The sequence below is a fragment of the Eumetopias jubatus genome, unplaced genomic scaffold (assembly GCF_037043125.1).
Source record: "Eumetopias jubatus isolate StellerSeaLion01/CBP00866 unplaced genomic scaffold, mEumJub1_p1.0 scaffold_12, whole genome shotgun sequence".
Classification (NCBI taxonomy): domain Eukaryota; kingdom Metazoa; phylum Chordata; class Mammalia; order Carnivora; family Otariidae; genus Eumetopias; species Eumetopias jubatus.
The window spans coordinates 83,369,364-83,395,780 of record NW_028274818.1 but is presented as its reverse complement, the minus strand read 5'-3'; the positions used below and the strand labels follow the sequence as shown (position 1 = coordinate 83,395,780).

Genomic DNA, 26,417 nt, shown 5'->3' with positions numbered 1-26,417 from the left:
AGGCAGGAGCTTTATGGATACAAAGTGAATTTTGGAGACAGTGGTGAAAATAAGTTTCAAAAATTTTTGTATGCCTTTTGTTAAAAATTATCTCTGTCTTTTACAGGCATTTGTAGAAAATACATTTTGCCAGAACATTGTTGAATTGCTTTGCATTTTGATTATAGCTCTAACGAAACTTGCAAAACAAGAACTATTGTTAGGTTCTTTGTTAACACAGGGAGAAATTTGAGGCCCTTAAAACTGATTCTGACACACATGAGGTTTTATGCTTTTGTATCTACCATGTTGACAGTTTTTAATAACTTTATCCTTCTTTCTTCTTATCCTGAAGGAATTATCCCACAGCTTTTCTCACGCTTAAACCATCCTGAAGTATATGTGCGTCAAAGTATTTGTAACCTTCTCTGCCGAGTGGCTCAAGATTCCCCACATCTCATACTGTACCCTGCAATAGTGGGTACCATATCACTTAGTACTGAATCGCAGGCTTCAGGTATGGAATATTAAAATACTGCTACTTTAAGTAGAAATTATTTTGCAGATAATGTGTTAGGTAAATTTTTTTCAGCTTTCTGTTAAATAGTTGATGGAGTTTGTGGTTTTTTTCAGTAATAATAATTATTGTTTATTGAGGTGGTAACTGCTATGTCCAGCACTAGGGGATGTACTTAACACATGCGCCTCAATCTCACAGTAACCCATTTAGGCTTAGAGAAATTGAGTCCGTGCTCTCAGGTTCACCGATGAGCTGAGTAAATGGTAGATAAGGATGAAACCAAGCTCTAGACTCTGGCTGTGAGAAAGCTGTTGAGACTCATTTTTTCATTTATCTTCCATTTGCTTATAATATTAATAAATATAAAAGCTTACTTTGTGAAAAGGCAGAATGTCCATGATGTTTGGTTAATTTAATGCATGGAAGGCAAATTCGTTAAGTGAGTGCTGGAGTCGAATAGATTACCAATGTTTTCCTTAACTCAACATGCGCGCATAGGAGAAAATCGAAAGTGTACCTAATTTTTCTATTTTCTTATAGGAAATAAGTTTTCCTCTGCAATTCCAACTTTGCTTGGCAATATTCAAGGAGAAGAGTTGCTGGTTTCTGAATGTGAGGGAGGAAGCCCTCCTGCTTCTCAGGATAGCAATAAGGATGAGCCTAAAAGTGGATTAAATGAAGACCAAGCCATGATGCAGGATTGCTACAGCAAAATTGTAGATAAGCTGTCCTCTGCAAACCCAACTATGGTGTTACAGGTACAAAACACAATATGCATGTTTTTAAACAATTTTTATTATATTCCCCTCTCCTCCAAAGAACAACCTAAAAACAAAACCCATAAAAACTGTCATGGAAATATTTGAAGAACAAAAAGGCTTTTGGAATAATCGAAATTGGCTTTACAATTCAGTATTGGTTTTATAAGTCTGTGTTTATAGAATTAGTAATCAACGTTCTCTGATCGAATAATGAACAAAAAATGCACACACGGAACTTGTAGTTTCTAGTGTTTGCAAAACTGTGTGTGAACTTGTAGAAGAGCATATTTGCATGTACTGTGCGTGCAGGTTCAGATGCTTGTGGCTGAGCTGCGCAGGGTTACTGTTCTCTGGGATGAGCTCTGGCTGGGAGTTCTGCTACAGCAACACATGTATGTCCTGAGACGGATCCAGCAGCTGGAAGATGAGGTGAAGAGAGTCCAGAACAACAATACCTTACGCAAGTATGTTTTCATACACTTTTACTCTGAAAATGAAGCTACCTCCCACTCCCCCTTTTTAATGTAAAATATACAAAACATAAAACTTGTTATTTTAACCAATTTTAAGTGTATAATTGAGTCACGTTAAGTTTACAGTGTTGTGCAACCATCACTACTGTTGATTTCAGGAACTTATTCATCCCAAACATAAGCTCTGTACCCACTAAACACTAACTCTCCATTGCCCCTTAACCCTAGTGCCTCTTTATCACTATTCTACTTTTTGTCTCTGTGAATTTGACTACTCTGAGTACCTCACAAAGTGGAATCAAAGGTATTTTTCCCTTTGTGTCTAGCTAATTTCACTTAGCATGTTTTGAAGGTTCATCCAAGTTGTAACATGTATTAGAATTTCCTTCCTTTAGCACTGAGTAATACTCCATTGTATGGATATACCACATTCTGTTTTGCAGTCATCTGTCAATGGACATTTGGGTTACCACCTTTTGGTTATTGAGAACAAGGTTTCTATGAACAATAGTGTACAAGTATCTGTTTGACCCCCTGTTTTTTTATTATTTTTGTATATGATCCAATGGATTTGCCTGGGTCATAGTGTTACTCTATGTTTAACTTATGGGGGGATCACTAGCCTGTTTTCCTGCGCCACTTTATATTCCCACCAAAAGTGCACGAGTGTTCCAGTATCTCCATATCTTCGTCAGTATTTGTTATTTCTTGTTTTTTAATATGGTAGACATCCTAATGCATATGAAGTGGTATCTCATTGTGGTTTGGACTTGAATTTCTCTAACAACTCATGATGTTAAACATCTTTTTGTGTGCTTTTTGATCATTTGAATATCTTCTTACTTGAAATGTCTATTCAAGTCTTTTTCCCATTTTTGAATTGGGTTGTTTGGGGAGGTTTTGTTATTGATTTAGGAGTTCGCTCTGTATTCTGGATATTAACCCCTTTCAGATACATGATTTGCAAATATTTTTTCCCATTTTGTGCATTCTTTTCACTCTCTTAATAGTGTCTTTTGTTGCTGGTAACCCCGTTTTTCTGTTTTTGTTGCCTATGCCTTGTGCCATACCCAAGAAATGATTGGCAAATCCAGTGTCCAGAAGCCTTTCCCCTACATTCTTTCCTTTTTTTTTTTTTTTTAAGATTTTATTTATTTATTTGACAGAGAGATAGTGAGAGAGGGAACACAAGCAGGGCGAGTGGTAGAGGGAGAAGCAGGCTTCTTGCTGAGCAGGGAGCCCGAAGTGGGGCTTGATCCCAGGACCCTGATCATGACCTGAGCCACACAGATGCCCCTCCCCTACATTCTTTCCTAAGAGTCTTAGGTCTAAAGGTCTTTGATCCAATTTGAGTTATTTTTTTACATGATCGTATAAGGAAGGTAAGGGTCCGACTTCATTCTTTGCGAGTAGATACCTAGTTTTCTCAGCACCAGGTGTTGAAAAGCTGCCTCTTTCATGTGCTGGATATTTTTACAATGCTGCGTTTTAAGTTATTGTGCAAATATTTTATTTATTTTAGCTTATTCTTTGATACTGTTTACTTACATTAGATGCATTTAAACTCTTGTATGTTTGTAAAACTCTCGATGTCTTCCTGGTCAGGGAAGAGAAAATTGCAATCATGCGGGAAAAGCACACAGCTTTGATGAAGCCCATTGTGTTTGCTTTGGAGCATGTAAGGAGTATCACTGCAGCCCCTGCAGAAACACCTCATGAAAAGTGGTTTCAGGATAACTATGGTGAAGCAATTGAAAATGCTCTTGAAAAGCTGAAGACGCCGTCAAATCCTGCAAAGCCTGGAAGCAGCTGGATTCCATTTAAAGAGGTACAGAAAAATCTCAAGAATGCTACTAAAATGGGAAATTCCGTATGAGATACAAAATTTGAATATGGGAACTCTCCTTACTTGGAATGTGAAAGATTTTGTAGGCCCGTGGAAGGCAGCCTATGACCAGTTGCTTATAAGGAATGTGGAGAGAGGTATTTTCTTCATTTTGAGAATTTGGGAGCTAATGGGCCTAGGGCAGCAAACTTTTATCTATAGAGGGTTCACACTAGGAAGAATATACTGTAAGAAATTAGTTAAGGAAGGGGTCTGGCCTTGAACTAAATACTGATGGCTGGCTTTTTGTCTTCATAAGAGATTACAAAATTTAATCTTCTATCTATATTGCCTTTCTTAGGGGTGAGTATTAAGTATTTCTAACAGACAAAATATTCACATATAGCAACATCAATATTTATAAATAACTGTTTGAAAATCAATTCTGCATAGGCTATTTGGGGATGATTAGCATATTTAAGTATTTGAGAATCCTTATCTTTTTTTTTTTAAGATTTTATTTATTAGAGAGCACAAGAGCGAGCCAGCAGGAGTAGGGGGCAGAGGGAGAGGGAGAAGCAGGCTCCCAATGGAGCAGGGAGAACAATGTGGGACTCAATCCCAGGACCCCGGGATCGTGACCTGAGCTGAAGGCAGACACTTAACCAACTGAGCCACCCAGGCACCTGAGAATCCTTATCTTTTATGTTGTGGTCTCCTTAATCTGTATTTACTTTGGTTTTTATCTGGTATAGCAACAGCACCATTATTTGGGGAGCCTATTTATTACCTTGTAGCTTTCTCTTTTTTTATCCTTTTCTTTCTTGATCCCTTACCTTTATTGCTCCTGATTTCCTTACTTTATAGCAATGAGAAAACCATTAAAAGGTGCGCTGTAGAAACAAAGAGTACACCTGACTTTAGTAAATACTATCCAGAGGAAACGAACAAATGCTAAATTCATAGTAAATAGCTAGAAGCGGAAGACTAGAACACTAACATGAAGGATGAAGTTTATTGTGTGTGGCCTAGCTAAAACTTGTTTCCTTGCATTCCAGCAGCAGTTTCTTGCTTCTTTGTCTCCTTTTCAATAAATCAACTAAGAAAACCAGAGGAAGAGATAAGAGGAATACTTAAAAAAAAATTGTTATTTATTGATACATTTCTAAAGGATGTGTTTAGTTTCTGCCTGTTTCTAAACTTCATATAAATGAGACCTTACATATATACGTGTGTGTGTGTGTGTGTGTGTGTGTGTGTGTGTGTATCTGTGTTTATTCCATAACTGATGGGTCAGCATTAGGATTTTATGATTCATCCATATTTTGTATACAGCTGAGCATTGATATATTATGGGAAAATGCTACAGTTTATCCATTTTGTCCTGTCTCTGGCTACTTGGGGTGTTTCCAGTTGTCTTTTTCCTTTTATGGAACAAAGCTCACTGAAGATTGATAAAACATTTTTCACATGAAAGCAGAGCACAGAATTAATTCAGGAGCACATTATTAAGTTAGCTAAGTAGGGATACAACTGTACATGCGATCCACTCCCAATGAGTTATTAGAAGGGGTTATGGTGTTAATTCTGCATACTTCAAGTGGTCAGAGCTCTAAATTGTTACCAACTTTTCAAGTGGCTTCTAAGGGTGTGTCTACTCTACATCCAGCAGCTGTCAGTTTTATCTTTTGCTCTATTGTAAGGACTTAATTGAATTGATTTGGCATTGGTAAAACGTAGCTTAACACGGGGAATTAGCTTGCTACAGCACTGAATTTTGTGATCACAGCAGTGCTTTCCTTCCATCTACTGTGATTGCATTGGTTGTTTGGACAGAGAAGAAGAGACAGGTCTGAACAAAGTAGAAATCACCTAGGTCATATCAGCACACCAGTATTTCCTCTTTCAGGTTGGCCCAAGTATGTAACATGAAATTAAATTTGGGAACTACAATACGAAATTTCTGTATTGGTGTTTTAAGTTTACTTTTATGCCAAATTGAATGTGGAAGAAAGTTAAGTGTTGCAGTGATAACGTAAACCTGTTTTTCCCCATCTTATAAATATAGATAATGCTGAGTTTGCAACAGAGAGCACAGAAACGTGCAAGTTATATCTTGCGTCTTGAAGAAATCAGCCCATGGCTGGCTGCCATGACTAACACCGAAATTGCTCTTCCTGGAGAAGTGTCAGCTAGAGACACTGTCACAATCCACAGTGTGGGCGGAACGATCACCATCTTACCTACCAAAACCAAGCCAAAGAAACTTCTCTTTCTAGGGTCAGATGGCAAGAGCTATCCTTATCTTTTCAAAGGTGGGATTTAAAAGAAGAGCCTTAATTTGATTATGGATGCTTTGGGTATGAATGTGCTGGGAGAGGATTGTTCCAGGTGAATAGCCTGGATTGTCTTGTATCTTCTGTGATTTTGAATGGAAGTGGTTGGAGCCTGTGTAGTAAGATTTTCCATTCCTTGTCGTCTCTTTGCTTAAGAACTTATGCGAGCAGAACTGAGGTACAGCTAATAATGCTAGTATCTAATACCTTGTGACTGAATGGAATGTTCTCTAATGCTCCCATTGTGCTCTCTTGGCTCTCAGTTCTTGACTGCTACTGTTGATTGAGAGGAAACACAAAAGTGATACATTTGTAACCCCATCCCCACCCCATTTGGTCACCTCTCTAGCTACTTTAAATTTTGTTTCCATAGGATTAGAAGATTTACATTTGGATGAGAGAATAATGCAGTTCCTGTCTATTGTGAATACCATGTTTGCTACAATCAATCGCCAGGAAACACCCCGTTTCCATGCCCGACACTATTCCGTAACGCCACTAGGAACACGCTCGGGACTTATCCAGTGGGTGGATGGAGCCACACCCTTATTTGGTCTTTACAAACGATGGCAACAACGGGAAGCTGCCTTACAAGCACAGAAGGTTGATAAATTCAGATATACATGTACTTTTATTTGAATTTCCATAAAAACATATATTAGTCTCTTTCTTGTTCTGTGTGACTCATAGGCTTACTGTACTTGAGCATTTTGGTAAGTTTATAAATGTTACAGAACAGACTTTTGAAATATTTAGGAAAGTGTTTCTGAGGCACATTTAAATAAAGTTTTAAGAGGTGGAAATGGTGACATTTGGTTAATCTTATTCTAGACAAATACAGGGGGAGCAGGTAGGGTGGTAGTGTGGCTGTTAATCAGTGTAAGTTGATATTTCACATTTTAATGATTTTTTTTATTGGGCTTACTAGGGGTCTTTTTTTAATATTTTAAAGACTTTATTTGAGCAAGAGAGTGTGGGCGAGAGAGAATGAGACGGGGGGAGGCAGAGGGAGAAGGAGAGGCAGACTCCCTGCTGAGCAGGGAGCCCATGCGGGGCTCCATCACGGGATCCCAGGATCACAGACAGGGTCCCAGGATCACGAGCCAAGAAGGTGGACACAACCGACTGAGCCACCCAGGCACCTCCTAGGGTCTTTTAAATTAAATTTACAAAGAAGAGAGCTTTGAAAACCAGTTTCTTTTAAATTAATTACGTAAAAAAGAAACAACTTTATATTATATTTAGAGTTAATTACTGTGATGTCATATTTTGTGCCTCTGAAATTTATGATTTTGATTTAGACTAGGGATTTAATTTAGAATTCATTTAGCTAAGCATCTGAGTGCTTAGTATATATGCCAGGAACAGTACTAAGTGCTACAGAAATAAAAATAAATTTTATACAGTCTCAACCTCAAGAGTCCATATCTAGCCAAAATAATTATTCTAATTATGGTGGATATGGGAAGGAGCAAAAGTTTGAAAGGGGTCAAGTTTAAAAAATAAGCATAGGAGACTGCAGAACAATTACTGAGGGTTAAACGAGAGATGGGAATTAGAGAGGGGATATCAGTTTTTGTCTGAATACTGTTAATTTTATATTGACGGTTGAGTTGTATCAGTGAAGAATGAAATTTGTGCATAAATGAATGATAAATTTTCAGTAGAATTATAGATTACAAAGAAGAATGTAAATGTTGAGTTTGAATTGGAGAGCAAGAAAATAGAACAGTAGACCAAGTTTTCAATGAAGTGGTAGAACTTAATTAAGAGAAAGATAGGTAGGTTGTAAGAAAGATACATAGTCCAGAAGAATTATTTATTTGGTATGTGCAGTTTGGCTGGGAAGGTGGAGAACGCCGCTCAAAAACCAGTTTTTAAAATACTATATTCAAAGTAATCTTTATCTTTATTTAAATAAAGTTGATTTTTTTTTTCTTAAAAAAAATTTTTTTAAGGCCCAAGATTCCTACCAAACTCCTCAGAATCCTGGAATTGTACCTCGTCCTAGTGAACTTTATTATAGTAAAATTGGCCCTGCTTTAAAAGCAGTTGGGCTTAGTCTGGATGTGTCCCGACGGGATTGGCCTCTTCATGTAATGAAGGCGGTATTAGAAGAGTTAATGGAGGCCACCCCCCCAAATCTCCTTGCTAAAGAGCTTTGGTCATCTTGCACCACACCTGATGAATGGTGGAGAGTCACACAGGTATGTGTTTTGTTTTGGGGTGTAATCAATATTACTGTTTCTTTTGCCTGCTTCCTGTCTAGTCTGTGTTGTTCACCCTCCTCCTCTTCCCCCTTTGTCTCACTCCAGACGTGGTAGTTTGAGACCTGTATTCGAGTCTTGCGTTGCACTTATTTTCATAAGGCATGGCCATGACTGTGTGAGGGCAGAACAGAGGGGATTATGGATGAAATGAAAAGAATAAAAGCTTGAGAAAGGGAAAAACTAGGGAGGCTGAAAATAGTTGTTTTGTTTTAAATCTAGCATTCGAATACTAAGTAGGACCAACAGGGACCATAATGTCGTCTGCTGCTCAGTGCAGAGCCTCTGGGACCACTTGCAGCATCCCTGAGGAGTGCTATTTAGAAACGAGGAAGTGGGATTATGGAATTGTGTAAATTTTGGAGCATCAAACCATGTTGGAAGGAAAGTTGCTGATGGTGTTACATCTTGCTCTCCCCACCCACTCTCCCCTCTTGTTTAGTCTTATGCCAGATCTACTGCAGTCATGTCTATGGTCGGATACATAATTGGCCTTGGAGATAGACATCTGGATAATGTTCTTATAGATATGACGACAGGAGAGGTGGTTCACATAGATTACAATGTTTGCTTTGAAAAAGGTAAAAATAAGTGGGACTTTTACATTTATATGAGGGTCAAATGTTTTTGATAAAAGGACAAAAATAGAACAATTTGTCTTTTCAAGGTAAAAGCCTTAGAGTTCCTGAGAAAGTACCTTTTCGAATGACACAGAATATTGAAACAGCACTGGGTGTAACTGGAGTAGAAGGTGTTTTTAGGCTTTCATGTGAGCAGGTACGCTATTTCTCTCATACCTTTTAATGTATCTGTTAAATCCTGTGGAATGAAAAACTGCATTTGAATGAGGAAACTTGTGGCAAAACCTGATTAAAACACCTCTGAAAACAGGTTCTACACATCATGCGGCGTGGCAGAGAGACTCTGCTGACATTGCTGGAGGCCTTTGTGTATGACCCCCTGGTGGACTGGACGGCTGGGGGCGAGGCGGGGTTTGCTGGCGCTGTCTATGGTGGAGGTGGCCAGCAGGCTGAGAGCAAGCAGAGCAAGAGAGAGATGGAGCGAGAGATCACCCGCAGCCTCTTTTCTTCCAGAGTAGCTGAAATTAAGGTGAAGGCAACGATAAGTCATCACCATCGTTTTACTAGTGTTAACATGTCCATCAAAAAGCTGGGTAAAACTATCCTTTAAAAAAATATTTTTGAAAGACTGTCCTGTATAATATTGTGTCAGTGAAATAGGGCGATTTGATGTCTTTTTAGTAGGAAATGCTCCCATACAAAGACATAAAATATATTGTGTGGCGTGGTGGTAACTACATGGTGTTGTTGAGATTTGAGTCTCAGTTTATGGCTATGTAAACTTGAATGCAGTGGTTATCATTATCTGTAAAATACACGTGGTTCCATCATCCCCTCAGGGGTTTAAATAAGAGATTTAAATAGAGTAATATATCCAGGATGTCCATCTAACATGATCCTTGTAGCAGATGTCATCATATCTCACAGTTGACCCTGTAAGAATTTCCCTAATCATAATTACCTTTTTACAGGTGAACTGGTTTAAGAATAGGGATGAGATGCTGGTTGTGCTTCCCAAGCTGGACAGCAGCTTAGACGAATACCTAACCTTACAAGAGCAACTGACAGACGTGGAAAAACTGCAAGGCAAATTGCTGGAAGAAATAGAGTTTCTAGAAGGAGCTGAAGGAGTGGACCATCCTTCTCACACTCTGCAGCACAGGTTTAAAAGTGTTGAACACTTGTTTCTACATATATGCCATTAAGGAGAATTTTCATATTTGTGTAAACATTGTCAACTTGAATTAGAATTATTAAGCAGTTTACGTAAATGATAGAACCTTTCCCATGGAATGCAATTGTGAATTAATACATAGGAATTCACTTAAATTTTCTGCTTTATTATATTAAATTGAAATGTTTGCATAATTATGGGAGATAAGTGGATATAGTGGTTAGAATATGAACTTGGATTCAGAAAACCTGAGGTTTGGGTTTCTCTCTACAGTTCGTGTCTGGATCCTTATTCATTAGTACAGTGGTAAGTATTTTATCCACTTTGCTGAATTAAGCATTAAGCTAAATAGAATGAACTAAGTGAATGAACCTTGTACAGTGCAGGTGCTTGGTAAAAAAGGGTAAGTATGCAAGTGCCACACACTGCATGAGTCTCTGAGGTGAAAAGATCTGTGAAGTATCCATCGTTTACACTAAAGATAACTCAACACCTGGCAGGTGTGGTGGGTTTTGAAAATGTTTTACTTAAAATGTTGTTGAGTATAGTTGAGAGAAATATGGGGAAAACCAGAGAAGTAAGGGACATTTGAGCAGTGCCCTTAAGATTGAAAAGGAGCTTACCAGGTAGTCCCAAGTATGAGCAAAATCAAGGTTATGAAAGTACATAGAAGGAAGAAGCAATTTAAAAGTTTTTTCCCTCCTATTAGGTATTCTGAACATACTCAACTACAGACTCAGCAAAGGGCTGTTCAGGAAGCAATCCAGGTGAAGCTGAATGAATTTGAACAGTGGATAACACATTATCAGGCTGCGTTCAATAATTTAGAAGCAACACAGCTTGCAAGTTTGCTTCAGGAGATAAGCTCACAAATGGACCTTGGTATGGGTTGATTTATCTTAGATACACATGTTGAGCATGTGAGTTTTGTATTTCTGTGTTTATGTGTGGGGTTGTGGTTTGTGCTCCTTTCAACGACTGCTGGTTTGGAGTAGTTTCACCGTGATTAATAATTGTCTTTTACCAAAAGGTCCTCCAAGCTATGTGCCAGCGACAGCGTTTCTGCAGAATGCTGGCCAGGCGCACTTGATTAGCCAGTGTGAGCAGCTGGAGGGGGAAGCGGGCGCTCTTCTCCAGCAGAGGCGCTCTGTGCTCCGAGGCTGTCTGGAACAGCTGCATCACTATGCCACCGTAGCTCTGCAGTATCCAAAGGCCATATTTCAGAAACATCGAATTGAGCAGTGGAAGACCTGGATGGAGGAACTCATCTGTAACACCACAGTAGAGCGCTGTCAAGAACTCTACAGGAAGTATGTTGATCACACTTTTCTTGACTTCTCATGGGATTAAATGCAAAGTTGTTTTCAAATTATCATTATCATGTGTGCATAATATTTCATTTTTCGGAAAGAAATGGTTGTTGGATGGAAGCTGAATGGGGTCCTTTTTTTCTTGGTTTTAAGAAGATTTGAGGTCATGTTTTCTCTTTTAAGATGGTGTGTTTTTCCTAATTAATTAAAATGTATCCCAGTGTCAGAGTTATGGAATCAGGGTAAAGAGAGCTAAACTCATTTGAGCTATTGCTGACTCACAAGTCGTCTGGGAAAATTACTTGAGCTCTTGAGACTTTTTCTTATCTGTAAAAATGGAAATCATGGTTTCTACTATTTAAGATTTGGGGATCGATCAGAGGCAATATTCTCCAGTGTAAATGGGAACTTTTGGGGTGCCTGGGTGGCTCAGTCAGTTGGGTGTCTGCCTTTGGCTCAGGTCATGATCCCCGGGGTCCTGGATTGAGACTTGCATCAGGCTCCCTGCTCTGCGAGGAGCCTGCTTCTCCCTCTGCCTCTCTCTCTGTCTCTCATGAATAAATAAATAAAATCTTTTAAAAAAAATAAATAAATCGGGCTCCTGGGTGGCTCAGTCATTAAGTGTCTGCCTTCGGCTCAGGTCATGATCCCAGGGTTCTCGGATCGAGCCCCGTATCGGGCTCCCTGCTCGGCGGGAAGCCTGCTTCTCCCTCTCCACCCCTTCTGCTTGTGTTCCCTTTCTTGCTGTGTCTCTCTCTGTCAAATAAATAAATAAAATCTTTAAAAAAAATAAATAAATAAAATGGGAACTTTCTTTACAAGCAGGAGGTGGTTACATTGTAAACGAGCATCTCTCTCTCTTTGTGTAGATACGAAATGCAGTATGCTCCCCAGCCTCCCCCAACAGTGTGTCAGTTCATCAGCGCCACGGAAATGACTCTGCAGCGGTACGCAGCTGACATCAACAGCCGGCTTATCAGACAAGTGGAACGCTTGAAACAGGAAGCCGTCACTGTACCTGTTTGTGAGGATCAGTTGAAGGAAATTGAACGTTGCATTAAAGTTTTCCTTCACGAGAACGGAGAAGAAGGATCTTTGAGTCTAGCAAGTGTTATTATTTCTGCCCTTTGTACTCTTACAAGGTGAGTTAGCCAACTTTGTACTAAGACCATTTTGTTGTCTCGAAAACATTCATACTTAATGAGATTTCCTGTCCCTTTTGTTTAATACCAAACTTAAGGTATGCTTTGACTTTCATTTCATTAGTCTAGCCCACCGTTAGGCTGCTTTACTTCCTTTCCAAGTTTGAGGTATCCGCTTTTGTGTGTGAGTATAGCTGAGTAGGTTTCACTGTACAAACCCTTGTTGCCTTTAGGCGTAACCTGATGATGGAAGGTGCTGCTTCTAGTGCTGGCGAGCAGCTAGTGGATCTGACCTCTCGGGATGGAGCCTGGTTCTTGGAAGAGCTCTGCAGTATGAGCGGGAACGTCACTTGCCTGGTGCAGTTACTGAAGCAGTGCCACCTGGTGCCACAAGACTTAGACATTCCGAACCCAGTGGAAGCTTCTGAGGCAGTTCACTTAGCTAACGGAGTGTACACCTCACTTCAGGTGAGCGCTTTTAAATTAACTTAAAATTGATAAGTTTGTTTTAGATATTAAACATTGTTCTTTTTATTGCTGGTTCAGAAAAGCAATTTGACTTACCCCTTTTAATGTTGCTTAATCGATCATTTAAAGATCAGTGTGACGTTTGTAGCCAGAAGTTGGTTACAGTTGCATAAGTTTATTCTTAACACATGGCATTAAACCTCTAAATGTATAACTTATCTAAATTCAGTAAACATTAAAATATATTTTTCACATATTTATAGGAATTAAATTCAAATTTCCGGCAAATCATATTTCCAGAAGCACTGAGATGTTTAATGAAAGGAGAATACACATTAGAAAGTATGCTTCATGAGCTGGACAGTCTTATTGAGCAGACAACTGACGGCGTTCCCCTGCAGACTCTAGTTGAATCACTTCAGGCCTATTTAAGAAATGCAGCTATGGGACTGGAGGAGGAAACTCATGCTCATTACATCGATGTTGCCAGGCAAGTGGATGGTAGCTATGACAGAGCTGGGGAAGTCGGATGACAGGTTCTGGGCTCTGTGCTGCAAGTTTAGTTTTAATTTTACAGCAGATAGAATTACTTAAAAATGCTTCTATACACATCTTAAAATTTTTTGTTATTTTACTTATTTATTTTTAAGGATTTTATTTATTTATTCATGAGAGAGAGAGAGAGAGAGGTAGAGGCAGAGGGAGAAGCAGGCTCGTTGCAGGACTCAATTCCAGGACCCCAGGATCATGACCTGAGCCGAAGGCAGACGCTCAACCAAGTGAGCCACCCAAGCGCCCTATACAGATCTTTTTACAAAGTTTATTTATTTGGGGGGCGCCTTGGTGACTCGGTTAAGCTTATGCCTTCGGCTCAGGTCATGATTCTGGGGCCCTGGGATCGAGCCCTGCATCGGGCTCCCTGCTCAGCGGGGAGTCTCCTTCTCCCTCTGCCCTCTGCCCCTTCCCACCGGTTGTTCTTTCTCTATTAAATCTTTAAAAAAAATAGTTTATTTATTTGGAAATAATTACAGATTGACAGGAAGTTGTACAACACATGTGTGCAGGGACGTCTTCTGCAGGCTCCATCCTTCCTGTGGTGTTAGCATCTTGCAGACTCTACTTCTGTGGCACCACCACGAAGTGGATGTCAGTACAGTTGACAGAGCTTACTGAGATTCCCCAGTGACACATGCACTGGGTGTGTAGCTCCGTGCAGTTTTATCACATACACACTATACTTTGAGTGTTGTGGTTTCACCATATGTGTGCTGCACACACGCAAAGTGGAGTGTGTTATTTTTTAATCCAGCCCTTGGAACACCATGGAAGCATCTGAGCCAGTTTAGGTAATAGAGTATACACCTCAATTCAGGTGAATGCTTCTAAGTTTGCTTAAACTTTATAAGTTTGTTTTAGATACTGAACATGGTGTTTTTCATCTCTGAAATCCAGAAAAAACAGTTTGACTTTGGAACCTGCAAAGGTTGGGTGGTTCTTCCAGCCATGCACTATGTCCCTAGCTAAGCTGTAAGCCCCTTTATCTCTGGTGACTTAAGACCTCTTTCTTCGGCATTCTGGTGTCGAGTTTACCCTAGAAAGTATAATTGAGAGAGAAGAAATGGATTGACCTACCACTTCCTCCCGTGAGAAAATTCAAAGAAAAGAAAGTAGAATAGTATAATGAACCTTCATTTTTCCACCTTTGGTAATTATCTGCACCTGCTTAAATTGTTTAAATTATTTATGTTGTTTAAATTGTACCACCTCGATTATTTTGAAGCAGGTATTTTTTCATTTTTAAATACTACAGGAAGTACATATATCTAAAATACAAACTTACGTTTCTTAATCATGGTGCCGTTACTTCACCCCAGAAGTTAATAATTCTTCAATGTTTTCTGTTATCTGCATTCAAAATTTTCCTATTTATGTTTCTTTATAGTTGTGTCACCATACAGTATAAAAAATTAGTAGTTATAGCATAAACTAAATGTCAGCTAGATGATGATTTAGGTTATTTGCACAACAGCTTTATCATTTAAATTTCTAACATTATTTAAAAAGATGCTAAGTCGATACACCTTTCTTTCTCACTAAATTTCAGCTCTCATTTATCTCCCTTTAATATCTAATTCAGATTTCTCTTACCGTCAAATAGATGATTATTTACTTTTCATGTATGATTTGGGTGACAAACTTCATGCCTGGGGTTCTCTTACAGCTTGTTTGTACCTTGTTTTGGAGAAACTTTGATTATCTCAAGAAAAAAATTGTATACCATCTTGTAGCTCTTTTTTCTATTAGAAATTGCTCTGGTTAGTCTTTTTAAATTCTCTTAATAGTTTTATAGTTATTTCTGTGTGTGTGTGTGATAAAGTTGAAAATCTAGTTAACATTAGTAACATGAACTGATACTAGTTGTAGGTATCAGGATTGCTGTTTTTGATTTTTTATATAATATGGTCAGAATAGTGTCCGGATACAGAAGCCATGGTGCAAGTCTTAAGTTAATGATAACGTACAGGGTGAATTTCTGAGGACTTATACTCATCTATGCAGTATTCAAAACCAGGTGTGCCACAAATGGCAGGCCTTTGAGTTTATGGTCTGTAGTTGACTCTGTCATATATGTGACAGTGTAAACATAGTTGACAATTTTTGCTAAGTCCTCCAGCTTTAGAATTACATGATTTTTGACATCTATTGAGGGTTTGTATTATTTTACATTCTTTCTGTAAAGTGAGACTGTAATATCTTACATAGTTCTTTTTAAAATTGTCATAATTCAAGTTTGCATAAAATTTAATCATGTGAACATTTACTAATACTGAATTGGAACCATTAACTTCACATTGTGATGGCACTACATGTCATTTTATCCTAACACTCTGTCCTGCATTCAAAAAGATTTCTAGGGGTGCCTGGGTGGATCAGTTGGTTAAGCATCTGACTCTTGATTCCGGCTCAGGTCGTGATCTAGCGGTCCTGGGATTGAGCCCCGTGTGGGGCTCTGCGCTCAGCTAGGAGTCTGACTGAGAATTCTCTCTCTCGCCCTCTGCCCCTCCTCCTGCTTGTGGTCTTTCTCTCTCTCTCTCAAATAAATAAACCTTTAATGAAAAAGGATTTATTTTCTAGATTGCATGCTAGCTGTGACTCTTGCTGACCTTTTGTGTTCTCCCCCAAATGTATTATTCTTCAGTTAGGATTTTAATTCCCTTTTCTTTTTCTCCAGAATACTTCATGCTCAGTATGGTGAATTAATCCAACCAAGAAATGGTTCCGTTGATGAAACACCAAAAATGTCAGCTGGCCAGATGCTTTTGGTAGCATTTGATGGCATGTTTGCCCAAGTCGAAACTGCTTTTGGCTTATTAGTTGAAAAGGTAAATATTTTTCATTTATTTCAAATTATTTTAAGAATAAATAATGCACGTGTTGTAAAGTAGTTGTTCACTGTGTGGAGAGTGGAGAAATGAACTTTCTTTCTTTTTTACATAGTTAAACAAGATGGAAATTCCCGTAGCTTGGCGAAAGATTGACATTATAAGGGAAGCCAGGAGTACCCAAGTCAATTTTTTTGATGACGATAATCACCGGCAGGTGCTAGAAGAGATTTTCTTTCTGAAAAGACTACAGACAATTAAGGAGTTCTTTAGGCTCTGTGGTACCTTTTCTAAAACTCTATCAGGTAATCTTTCACATTTAAACATGCTGGATTTACTTGTGTAGAACTTTGGAAGGGGGCAGGATGGAGTAGGCTTAATTTAATTGTATGTTCATAAGGTCTTGTTTTTAAATAAGCATCATTATTACCTTATTTAACTTTGCATGAAATAGTTTAAGAAAATATTCCTTTTTTAGGATCGAGTTCACTTGAAGATCAGAATACTGTAAATGGACCTGTACAGATTGTCAATGTGAAAACCCTTTTTAGAAACTCTTGTTTCAGTGAAGACCAGATGGCCAAACCTATAAAGGCATTCACAGCTGACTTTGTGAGGCAGCTCTTGATTGGACTACCGAACCAAGCCCTAGGACTCACCCTCTGCAGTTTTATCAGTGCTCTAGGGGTAGACATTATTGCTCAAGTGGAGGCAAAGGATTTTGGAGCTGAAAGCAAAGTTTCTGTCGATGATCTTTGTAAGAAAGCGGTGGAGCACAACATTCAGATTGGGAAGTTCTCTCAGTTGGTCATGAACAGGGCAACTGTGTTAGCAAGTTCCTATGATACCGCCTGGAAGAAGCATGACTTGGTGCGCAGGCTGGAAACCAGTATTTCTTCTTGTAAGACAAGCCTGCAGCGTGTTCAGCTGCATATTGCCATGTTTCAAGTAAGTATTTTTCTAATGTGTTTTCCTCCACTATAGGAATTTGAAAGCCGGGGGAATTAATATAAAACAATATAAAGAAAAAAATATTTAAATGTCCTGAATTGTGCCAGCCCGCAGCAAAGCCAGCTTTTTGAAAAGCATTTTGTTATTTCCAGTTTTTTCCTTGTTTCTGTTCCCTATAGTTGAGAATATTTTGTGTTTACACTTTGTGACCTTTAACTTTGTTTCCATCAATATCGTATGGTTGGTATTATCTGTGTCATTAAGTATTACTTGTAAATATAATTTCTAATGGTTGAATTTATTTGTTATGTGAATATGCCTCCTATATTACTTAACATATAATTAAGATTTTCTAAAGTGACTTCTGTTTCTGTGTTGCTCTAATGATGTGACAGCTTTGTGCATGAATCCGTCATCATGTGGAATTTGTTTTTAGGGGCCTGTTTTTGTCCTTGATTATTTAGGAGACAGTATGACAACATAGGCTTTAAGGGTGAGATGGATTTGGATTCAGGTATATGAATTTGAGTTTAATTCTCCCTGAAGTGGGGACCATACCTCTCACCAAGGTTGAAGACTATGAGGGTTAAAAATGATGTTTTATATAAGACACTAAGCACAGTTATGTAAGACACTAAGCACAGTATAAATTGTAGCCCTTCTTCTTTCTTCTTTTCTTCTTCTTTCTTTTTTTTCCCTTCCAAATATAGGCTTCAGTATTGTCTGTAGCTTCAAACAGGTTGTGTAATTCATGGAGTAAATTTGGGGGCTGCATTTTCCTAGGATCTGTTTTGGCACAAACAGTGGTTACTTTGTATTATTTTATGGGAAAGCTGCTTCCCGATGGTGGAGTTGGTGGCTTCAGCTCAGTGCATGGGATCAGTGTATTTCCTTCTCTGTGCTTTTATCATGAGCTGATGTGTTTTTAGTTTATAAATTAAGAAATGTAATTTATTCACATTTTGAAATTGTATTATATATTAACGGTCTTTCTAGCACATTGGAATCTTTTTGTATTTTTTTTTCTAAAAAATGTAAGTTTTATTATACATTCTAGTTTCTTCCCTTAAAATATGGACAACTGTATGGAAAATGTTGTAAAAATACTTACAATTTTGTTGATCTGAACAAATGTTCATCATTTTAAGCCCTAAGTTCAATGTATTACTTTTAAATTGTAGCCCAAAAGTCTCATGGGCTTTCTGGGGCCTCCCTTAAAACATACAAGATGGCTTGATCCTCTGTGAGCAGTTGCCTGCCCCTTTCTGCAACTTCTAGGTTCTCTGTAGAATTCTTTGTTCTGTGACTGCTGCCATCATTTCTTTTAGTTACTTGCTTAGCCTCAGCTGGACAGTCTTCACCTCTCCACCCACTATCCCCCCATGCCTTTTCCAACCTCTTAACTGGAGATACCTTTTGGGGGGATTGTATACTAGACTTTTACATAGCCTTGGAAACATCTTCAGAATTACTACTTAGATGTTGCATATCACTGATCCAAGACGTCTTATTTAATATCAGCCATTCTCTGCATTAGGAAATATTTCACCTGGTGATTCTTTTGTAATGTTTCTGCTATTACAACTTCTCTGCCTCCCTCACTTTGCTGCAGCTGGGTTTTTTTTTTCTCTTCCCCCAGTCCTAATTCACACCTCTCCTCCCTTTATCTCAAGTTGTTGTTGTTTTTTTTTCCTGCTGATTTGATTACATTGCCTTTTCTTTGAACAGTGGCAGCATGAAGACCTCCTTATCAATAGACCACAAGCCATGTCAGTCACACCCCCCCCTCGGTCTGCCATCCTAACCAGCATGAAAAAGAAACTCCATACTCTGAGCCAGATTGAAACTTCAATTGCAACAGTTCAGGTGTGTTTTGTCAGACCTTAACTTGAAGCACACTCACTTTGAGAAATAACCTACACTGTGATAAGGTGTTCAGTCTATCTACATGTCTGTCCTTGGCTGCTAAGTCACAGGGGCATACTCCTTTTGCACTTTTCTTTTTAATTTATATCTTTTTTTCTTACCCTCCAAAGTAACCAAATCTTATGGTACCAGTGTATTTTTAACCAGGAATAGAGACATACTAAATATTTCAGGTTTTTAATGGATTTGATGATTGCTCTGCCTTTATATGTTAAGGGAACCTTGGTGATTAGAAAAACTTGAGCATTTAATTTGTTTTTTGAAAGGCACATAAGCAGTTATATCTGGCTTACTATTCATATCTAAAAAGCTTAGGCATTTTTTTTTTCATTTCGAGGAGAGTGCGCATGCGTGTGTGTCCCCATGAGTCAGGAGGGTCAAAGGGAGAGGGAGAGAGAATCTTAAGCAGGCTTCACAGCTCAGCACAGACCCTGACGCAGGGCTCGATCTCACAACTCTGAGATAATGACCTGATCCGAAATCAAGAGTTGGACGCTTAACTAACGCATGCACCCTGCTTAGGCATTTTTTATGTGTAGTTAATGATATTTTATGCTGTCAAAGGCAATAGAACATTTTCCTGACTACTATTATTGAGTGTATTTCTTTCTTTTTCTTTTTTTAAAGATTTTTATTTATTTATTTGACAGAGAGACACAGCGAGAGAGGGAACACAAGTGCGGGGGAGTGGGAGAGGGAGAAGCAGGCTTCCCGCTGGGCAGGGAGCCTGCTGTGGGGCTTGATCTCAGGACCCTGGTGTCATGACCTGAGCCAAAGGCAGATGCTTAACGACTGAGCCACCCAGGTGCCCCACTGAGTGTATTTCTTTATCATTTCTGCCTCATAATTTAATCTCACCTTCCTTTTTAAAATAAACAGGTCTTGATGATGGTTATCTATGTTTTCATATTGTGTCTCCTTACTCTGACTTACATGACTGAGTACTCATGTACTCAGTAGTAACTGACATTTTTCTGTTCATTTTACAAATTAATTTTGTATGAAATCAAGTATAATCACTTCTGTAATTTTTACATTTTTAATGAAGTGTTTCTGGAGCTCACTTCTTTGAAGATTTTGAAATATCTTTTCTCTACAGTATATTAGGCCTAGTTTTCAATTTTGGAGAATGAATATACCTGCTCTTTGCGATTTTAGAGGTGTGTTTCTGTGAGAGAAAGAGGGAGAGAAGCACAGAAAAGACAGAGGATGTGAATTCCTCCACCTGAAGTATTGAATAAATAATGGGATAACTTTGTTATATAAAACCTTCCTTATAATATGGATAGATTTTTTTTACTGTTATTTATGAACTTTTGAATTTGGGAGAGTTTTATTTTCATCTTTCATAATCAAAAATATAAATGGATTTTTTAAATTAAGTTTTTTATTTTAATTCTAGTTAAGATACAGGGTTATATTAGTGTACAGTATAGTGATTCAGTAGTGCTATACATGACTCCGTGCTCATTGTGATAAGTGTACTCTTTAATCCCCATTGTCTCTTTTACCCCTCCCCGCATTCACCTCCCCTCTGGTAACTACCAGTTTGTTCTCTTGTTAAGAGTCCGTTTCTTGGTTTGTCTCTCTTTTTTTTCCCCCTTTATTCATTTGTTTGTTTCTCAAATTACATATATGAGTGAAATCATATATTTGTCTTTTTCTGAATGACTTATTTCGCTTAGCATTATACTCTCTAGCTCCATCTATGTTGTTGTAAATGGTAAATGGATTTTTTTATAGATAGCACATAAGGGCATTAGGAATTTGATGTAGAAGGTGTTTCATTTTAAAGACTACTTTATTTAAAAATGAAAATCTTGGGGTGCTTGGGTGGCTCAGTCGGTTGAGCATCCAACTCTTGGTTTGGCTCAGGTCATGATCTCATGAGTCATGGGGTTGAGCCCTACATCAGGCTCTGTGCTCAGGGGGGAGTCTGCTTGAAAGATTCTCTCCCTCTGCCCCTCCCTCCACTTGCTCACTCTTTTTCTGAAGTAAGTAGAAGCAAATTTTAAGACAAACTGAAAGCCAGTTCTTAACCTCCCCAGACATGTTTAGCCTTAAATATTCAAAGTGAAATAAAGATTAATTCCAGTAGATGTTATGTTAAAGTGTTTTCTAAATTACGTATGTCCCATCCTGCTTCTTTTGAATCTCTCTTATATTTGTATAAAATGCTCACCAGGAATTGGAGAGTGTCAAATATTCACTGAGGTTCTGCTGGCTTTTGTAGGAAAAACTAGCAGCCCTTGAAGCAAGTATTGAACAGCGACTCAAGTGGGCAGGTGGTGCCAACCCCGCACTGGCCCCCGTACTACAGGATTTTGAAGCGACAATAGCTGAAAGAAGAAATCTTGTCCTTAAAGAGAGCCAACGAGCAAGCCAGGTATCGTGACCCACGTGCGCCGCCTTTGTTTCCACTTACGGGGTTCGACGACTGATTGGAAGTTATGCGTGGGATAGCCAGGGGTAGCTTGAGTCCACCCTCTAGTTCACAGTGCTGGGAAGAGGGGCTGATAGGCCTTGGTGGGAAGGGCTCCCTTAGGCTGAGCTCGCAGCCAGTTATTTCCCTAGACCTTTACTGCCTCCTAGCTAAATATAAAGTGGATTCAGCCTCTGTTGGAAAATAATGAGTTTAATTCCATATTTGTCTAAGGTTCTCTTTATGCAACTGTGGTGACTCTGTGGCAATAAAATGTCTTTATGACCTTGTGTTCCGCCAGAGTTTGTGGATTAACTTCGTTATGATTGGGGGAAGGGGACAAAAAGCAAAAAAAAAAAAAAAAAAAAAAAAAAAAAGTAATTTTCAATCAGGTATAAAATTAGGCTAATACAGTGATTCTCATATCCTCGTAACCAATTAAAATTTAGTGATTATCAACTTAAGTCCCACTTTATTTCCTCTATACTTCCTATTCCTCCTTCCCATCCCATTTTTAATGAAATCCCAAATATTCTATCATTTTTATCTGTACATATTTCAGTATGTATTTAAAAAGGTGAGAACTATTTACATAATCACAATAGTACTATCATACCTTAAAAGATGTGCATTATATTGTCAAATGTCCAGTTAGTATTTTGTGATCTTTATTGTGAGGTTAGGCAAGAGTTGAAGCAGAAGGGCAACATTCCAAATTGGAAATTTGGACATAGCACAAATAAACTGCAGCTGAACATGATAACGGTTTTTTTATGAAGTAAATTTTCTGGGTGAACGCAAACATGTAGAAGATACTTTTACATATTGTCCTTAGGTGCTTTTAACCATCTTACACCTAAAGACATCAACCAAAACAAGGTGCATTTATTCATAGCCTTTATCAGGATTAGATCTATTTCCCAAAAGAGTCGTTCATACATTTTTCAGGACCAATTGTGGTTCTGAATTCTGGAAATGAATAGGTAGTATTTTTTCATGTCAAATTAAAATTACATTTCCTCCCTTATTGTGATGGTTCCATTCCTCTTTGCCTCTTCACAGGTCACTTTCCTCTGCAGCAATATCATTCATTTTGAAAGTTTACGAACTAGAACTGCAGAAGCCTTAAACCTGGATGCTGCATTATTTGAACTAATCAAACGATGTCAGCAAATGTGTTCATTTGCATCACAGTTTAACAGTTCGGTCTCTGAGTTAGAGCTTCGTCTATTACAGAGAGTGGTGAGTCTTGAATCTTGGTGTGGGAGTAAAGAGATTAGTTGTTGAAAATGATAAGGCCAGGATTATGCCCTCGAAGTCCATGTAATATATTCACTCAGTTTACATTTATGCAGTGTGTGTCCTGTATATAAAATATTGTTATGGGATCTAATGATTAAATCTAGGGGTACCTGGCTGGCTTGTTTGGTGGAGGATGTGATTCTTGATCTCCGGGTTGAGTTTGAGCCCCACATTGGATGTAGAGATTACTTAAAAATAAAATCTTTTTTTTTTTTTTTAAGATTTTATTTGAGAGAGAGAGAATGAGAGATAGAGAGCACGAGAGGGAAGAGGGTCAGAGGGAGAAGCAGACTCCCTAATGAGCAGGGAGCCCGATGTGGGACTCGATCCCGGGACTCCAGGATCATGACCTGAGCTGAAGGCAGTCGCTTAACCAACTGAGCCACCCAGGCACTCTTAAAGATAAAATCTTAAAAAAAAAAAAAAAAAAAATGATGATTAAATCTTGCTCTTAGCCCCCCAAGGAACCTATTGATAATAAATAATACAATGAATTAAAAAGTTAAAAGAATTCTCAGAGCCATAATTGGAAGTACTGTGGAGGTTCAGAGGGGAGGAGAAATTCAATGTATAGCAAATGACTTAGATGCACTGAAAATAGGGTAGCAGACAGAGGGCTAGGGGAAGGTGAATGCTGGACAGGAAGTTGAGTCCAGAAATAACAAGTTGATAAATTAGGTGTTTATATTTTGTGGGAAGGTTTTAGGCTGTGTATTAATTAAAAACCTCCTGTGTCTTTTTTTTTTTTTAAAGATTTTATTCATTTATTTGACACAGAGAGAAAACGAGAGAGGGAACACAAGCAGGGGGAGTGGGAGAGGGAGAAGCAGGCTTCCTGCTGAGCAGAGAGCCTGATGTGGGGCTCGATCCCAGGACCCTGGGATCAGGACCTGAGCCAAAGGCAGACGCTTAACGACTGAGCCACCCAGGCACCCCCCCCCCCGTGTCTTTTTAACGAGTGATTTACACTGGGGTCCTAGATACAGATCATCTTTGAAATTCTAGATATATATTTTATGTCTAAATTTTAAGCATTTATTCCCTGTGTGATTATGCAGAAAAGTTAAAAATTTTAATCTGTATTTCATAGATTATTTAAATTATTAAGTACTATTATTTACATAATTAGTTCATGACTTAGCAAATGAGGTTCTTTGTGTCAGCTTGAGTTACTAATACCTTTTGATGGTGGTGATAAAGGAAAGAATCTTATATTATTCCATCTGATACTTAAACAAATGTTCGTTCTGTTTAGGACACCAGTCTTGAACATCCTATTGGCAGTTCTGAATGGCTTTTGTCAGCACACAAACAATTGACCCAGGATATGTCTACTCAGAGGGCAATTCAGACAGAGAAGGAGCAGCAGATAGAAACAGTCTGTGAAACAATTCAGAATCTGGTTGATAATATAAAGACTGTGCTCACTGGTCATAACCGGCAACTTGGAGATGTCAAACATCTCCTGAAAGCGATGGCTAAGGTAAGACTAATACCACTGACACACAGTTAACTCCCTCCTTTTGTAAAATTACAGTACATAAAAATACATAGTTGATTTGGTAAAATAATGACATAAACAAAAACACCTTCTCTCAGGTCACATCTTCCCATTTGTTTGTAATTGAGTTACTTTGTGTTTTTATCAACTTTTTTTTCCTTTTTTAAAGCAGGTTGTATTCTGATTTTGTACCCAGAGAAACTGAGGGTTAAAGAGATTGATTCACCCAAAGTCTATAACTTAACAATAGAGCTGAAACTTGAATGTAGCCTCAGAGTGTTTCGATCTCCCCAAAATCTTTTCCTCCTCCCAACCCTTATTCCTAGGCTCATAGGAGTTTGTCTCCAAAATGATTTCTTCTCTTTTCCCTCCAGTAGCCTATGTAATTTACATAGTAAGGAAACTGAGCCCCCAGAAAACGCTAAATAACTTCATCATTGCAAAACAGCAGATCATTTAACTTGGGGATTTGTTTTTACTTGGAGTTTTTATTTTTACTGGAAATAAGATTTCTGTAGAAAAGGAGTTCCAGTGTAATAAACAGATTAAACACATATTTGAAAAACACTTATTACTTGTTATCCAAAAGGTGACTGTCTTATGAGTAACTATTGAACCAAATTCCATTTCTCTTAATTCTTACCATACTGAGTCCAGGATGAGGAAGCTGCTCTGGCCGACGGGGAAGATGTTCCCTATGAGAACAGTGTGCGACAATTCTTAGCCGAATATAAATCATGGCAGGACAACATTCAGACAGCGCTCTTTACCTTAGTCCAGGCTATGGGTCAGGTGCGAAGTCAGGAACATGTTGAAATGCTCCAGGAAATAACTCCCACCTTGAAAGAACTGAAAACACAAAGTCAGAGGTAAGAATGCCTTCTGGCCTAAATTGAAAATGTAGTCAGAACATAAGCAAAACATCTGGTATTGTAAGTTTTGCTTAATTCAGCTACGTTTTTTCAGTTTTGTTCATATTTATAAGCAGTTACCTGGTGAAGCATTTCATAAATAAGCTATTTTATTTTGTATTTCAGTATCTATAATAATTTAGTGGGTTTTGCATCACCCTTAGTCACCGATGCAACAAATGAATGTTCAAGTCCAACGTCATCTGCTACTTATCAGCCATCCTTTGCTGCAGGTATGACTTCTCTACTTCAAAAAAGACCTGAATCTTGATCTGTTAATAATGACACATAGATGCTAAGGTGTTTAATTATACTTTTAAGTGTCTAATATGTTCGTAGTCATCACCTTTTTAAAGGGCTTTTCTGTCACAACTCAAACTGAACACATTTTGGTTTAATTTTAAAAGTACTTGTGTGAGAAACGGGGCACCTAGGTGGCTCAGTTGATAGGCGTCTGCCTTCGGCTTGGGTCATAATCCCAGGGTCCTGGGATGGAGCCCCACATGGGCTCCCTGCTCCGCGGGAAGCCTGCTTCTCCCTCTCCCACTCCCCCTGCTTGTGTTCCCTCTCTTGCTGTGTCTCTCTTTGTCAAACAAATAAAATCTTAAAAAAAAAAAAAAGGTACTTGTGTGAGAAAGTAGAAATATCTTGTGTTTAAATCCTCTTTAAATGATTTATGAATATAAAATACATGCTTGTTGGAAAATTTTTAAAAAATAGGAAAATTTGTAGTTTCATTCCAGTTGGAGGTAAAACCATTACATATTTCTTGTTGGACTTGTGTGTATATGTGTGCATACACATGCACAAATTGGGATCATTCTGTGAATGCAGTTCTTGTTGCCTTTTCCCACTTAATATTAAATTGGGAATTTCCTTGCCATCAGATAATCTTTTAGAAAATGACTTAATGCCCCAATTTAATATATCATTCTATGTCTTTACTGTATCAATCCCACATCGTTGGACAGTTAATATATTTACAGTTTTTTGATGCCACAACAGCAGTGAGCATCATTGCACAATTTGTTTTTGAATGTCTAGCTCTTTAGGCTGTATTTTTAGGAGGACAGTATTTCAAGGGATAAGGACTTGAAGGTTGTAAAATCGTATTTCTGTTCATGGCTCTACATTTGTAGTTGATGTTTGAGAGAGCACTGCCCTGCTCTCTCCTCTTTGTCTCCC

The 26,417-nt window shown here is 38.4% G+C and overlaps 1 protein-coding gene across 4 annotated transcripts in view; it reads left to right on the top strand.

The window, feature by feature from the left end:
- Positions 1–26,417, top strand: part of SMG1 (SMG1 nonsense mediated mRNA decay associated PI3K related kinase) — a 104,756-nt gene that overhangs the window by 70,977 nt on the left and 7,362 nt on the right. For all 4 annotated transcript variants that reach the window (XM_088017388.1, XM_088017387.1, XM_028091694.2 and 1 more), the window contains 25 exons: positions 335–496; positions 1,040–1,257; positions 1,570–1,724; positions 3,339–3,561; positions 5,627–5,873; positions 6,268–6,497; positions 7,853–8,101; positions 8,604–8,742; positions 8,829–8,938; positions 9,053–9,271; positions 9,714–9,904; positions 10,626–10,798; positions 10,947–11,226; positions 12,096–12,368; positions 12,602–12,836; positions 13,100–13,326; positions 16,069–16,219; positions 16,335–16,524; positions 16,698–17,167; positions 18,899–19,036; positions 21,330–21,482; positions 22,581–22,760; positions 24,076–24,303; positions 24,979–25,190; positions 25,359–25,465. In XM_088017388.1, coding sequence (XP_087873514.1) covers positions 335–496; positions 1,040–1,257; positions 1,570–1,724; positions 3,339–3,561; positions 5,627–5,873; positions 6,268–6,497; positions 7,853–8,101; positions 8,604–8,742; positions 8,829–8,938; positions 9,053–9,271; positions 9,714–9,904; positions 10,626–10,798; positions 10,947–11,226; positions 12,096–12,368; positions 12,602–12,836; positions 13,100–13,326; positions 16,069–16,219; positions 16,335–16,524; positions 16,698–17,167; positions 18,899–19,036; positions 21,330–21,482; positions 22,581–22,760; positions 24,076–24,303; positions 24,979–25,190; positions 25,359–25,465 — 5,160 coding nt within the window. The remainder of the gene's footprint in view (positions 1–334; positions 497–1,039; positions 1,258–1,569; positions 1,725–3,338; positions 3,562–5,626; positions 5,874–6,267; positions 6,498–7,852; positions 8,102–8,603; positions 8,743–8,828; positions 8,939–9,052; positions 9,272–9,713; positions 9,905–10,625; positions 10,799–10,946; positions 11,227–12,095; positions 12,369–12,601; positions 12,837–13,099; positions 13,327–16,068; positions 16,220–16,334; positions 16,525–16,697; positions 17,168–18,898; positions 19,037–21,329; positions 21,483–22,580; positions 22,761–24,075; positions 24,304–24,978; positions 25,191–25,358; positions 25,466–26,417) is intronic.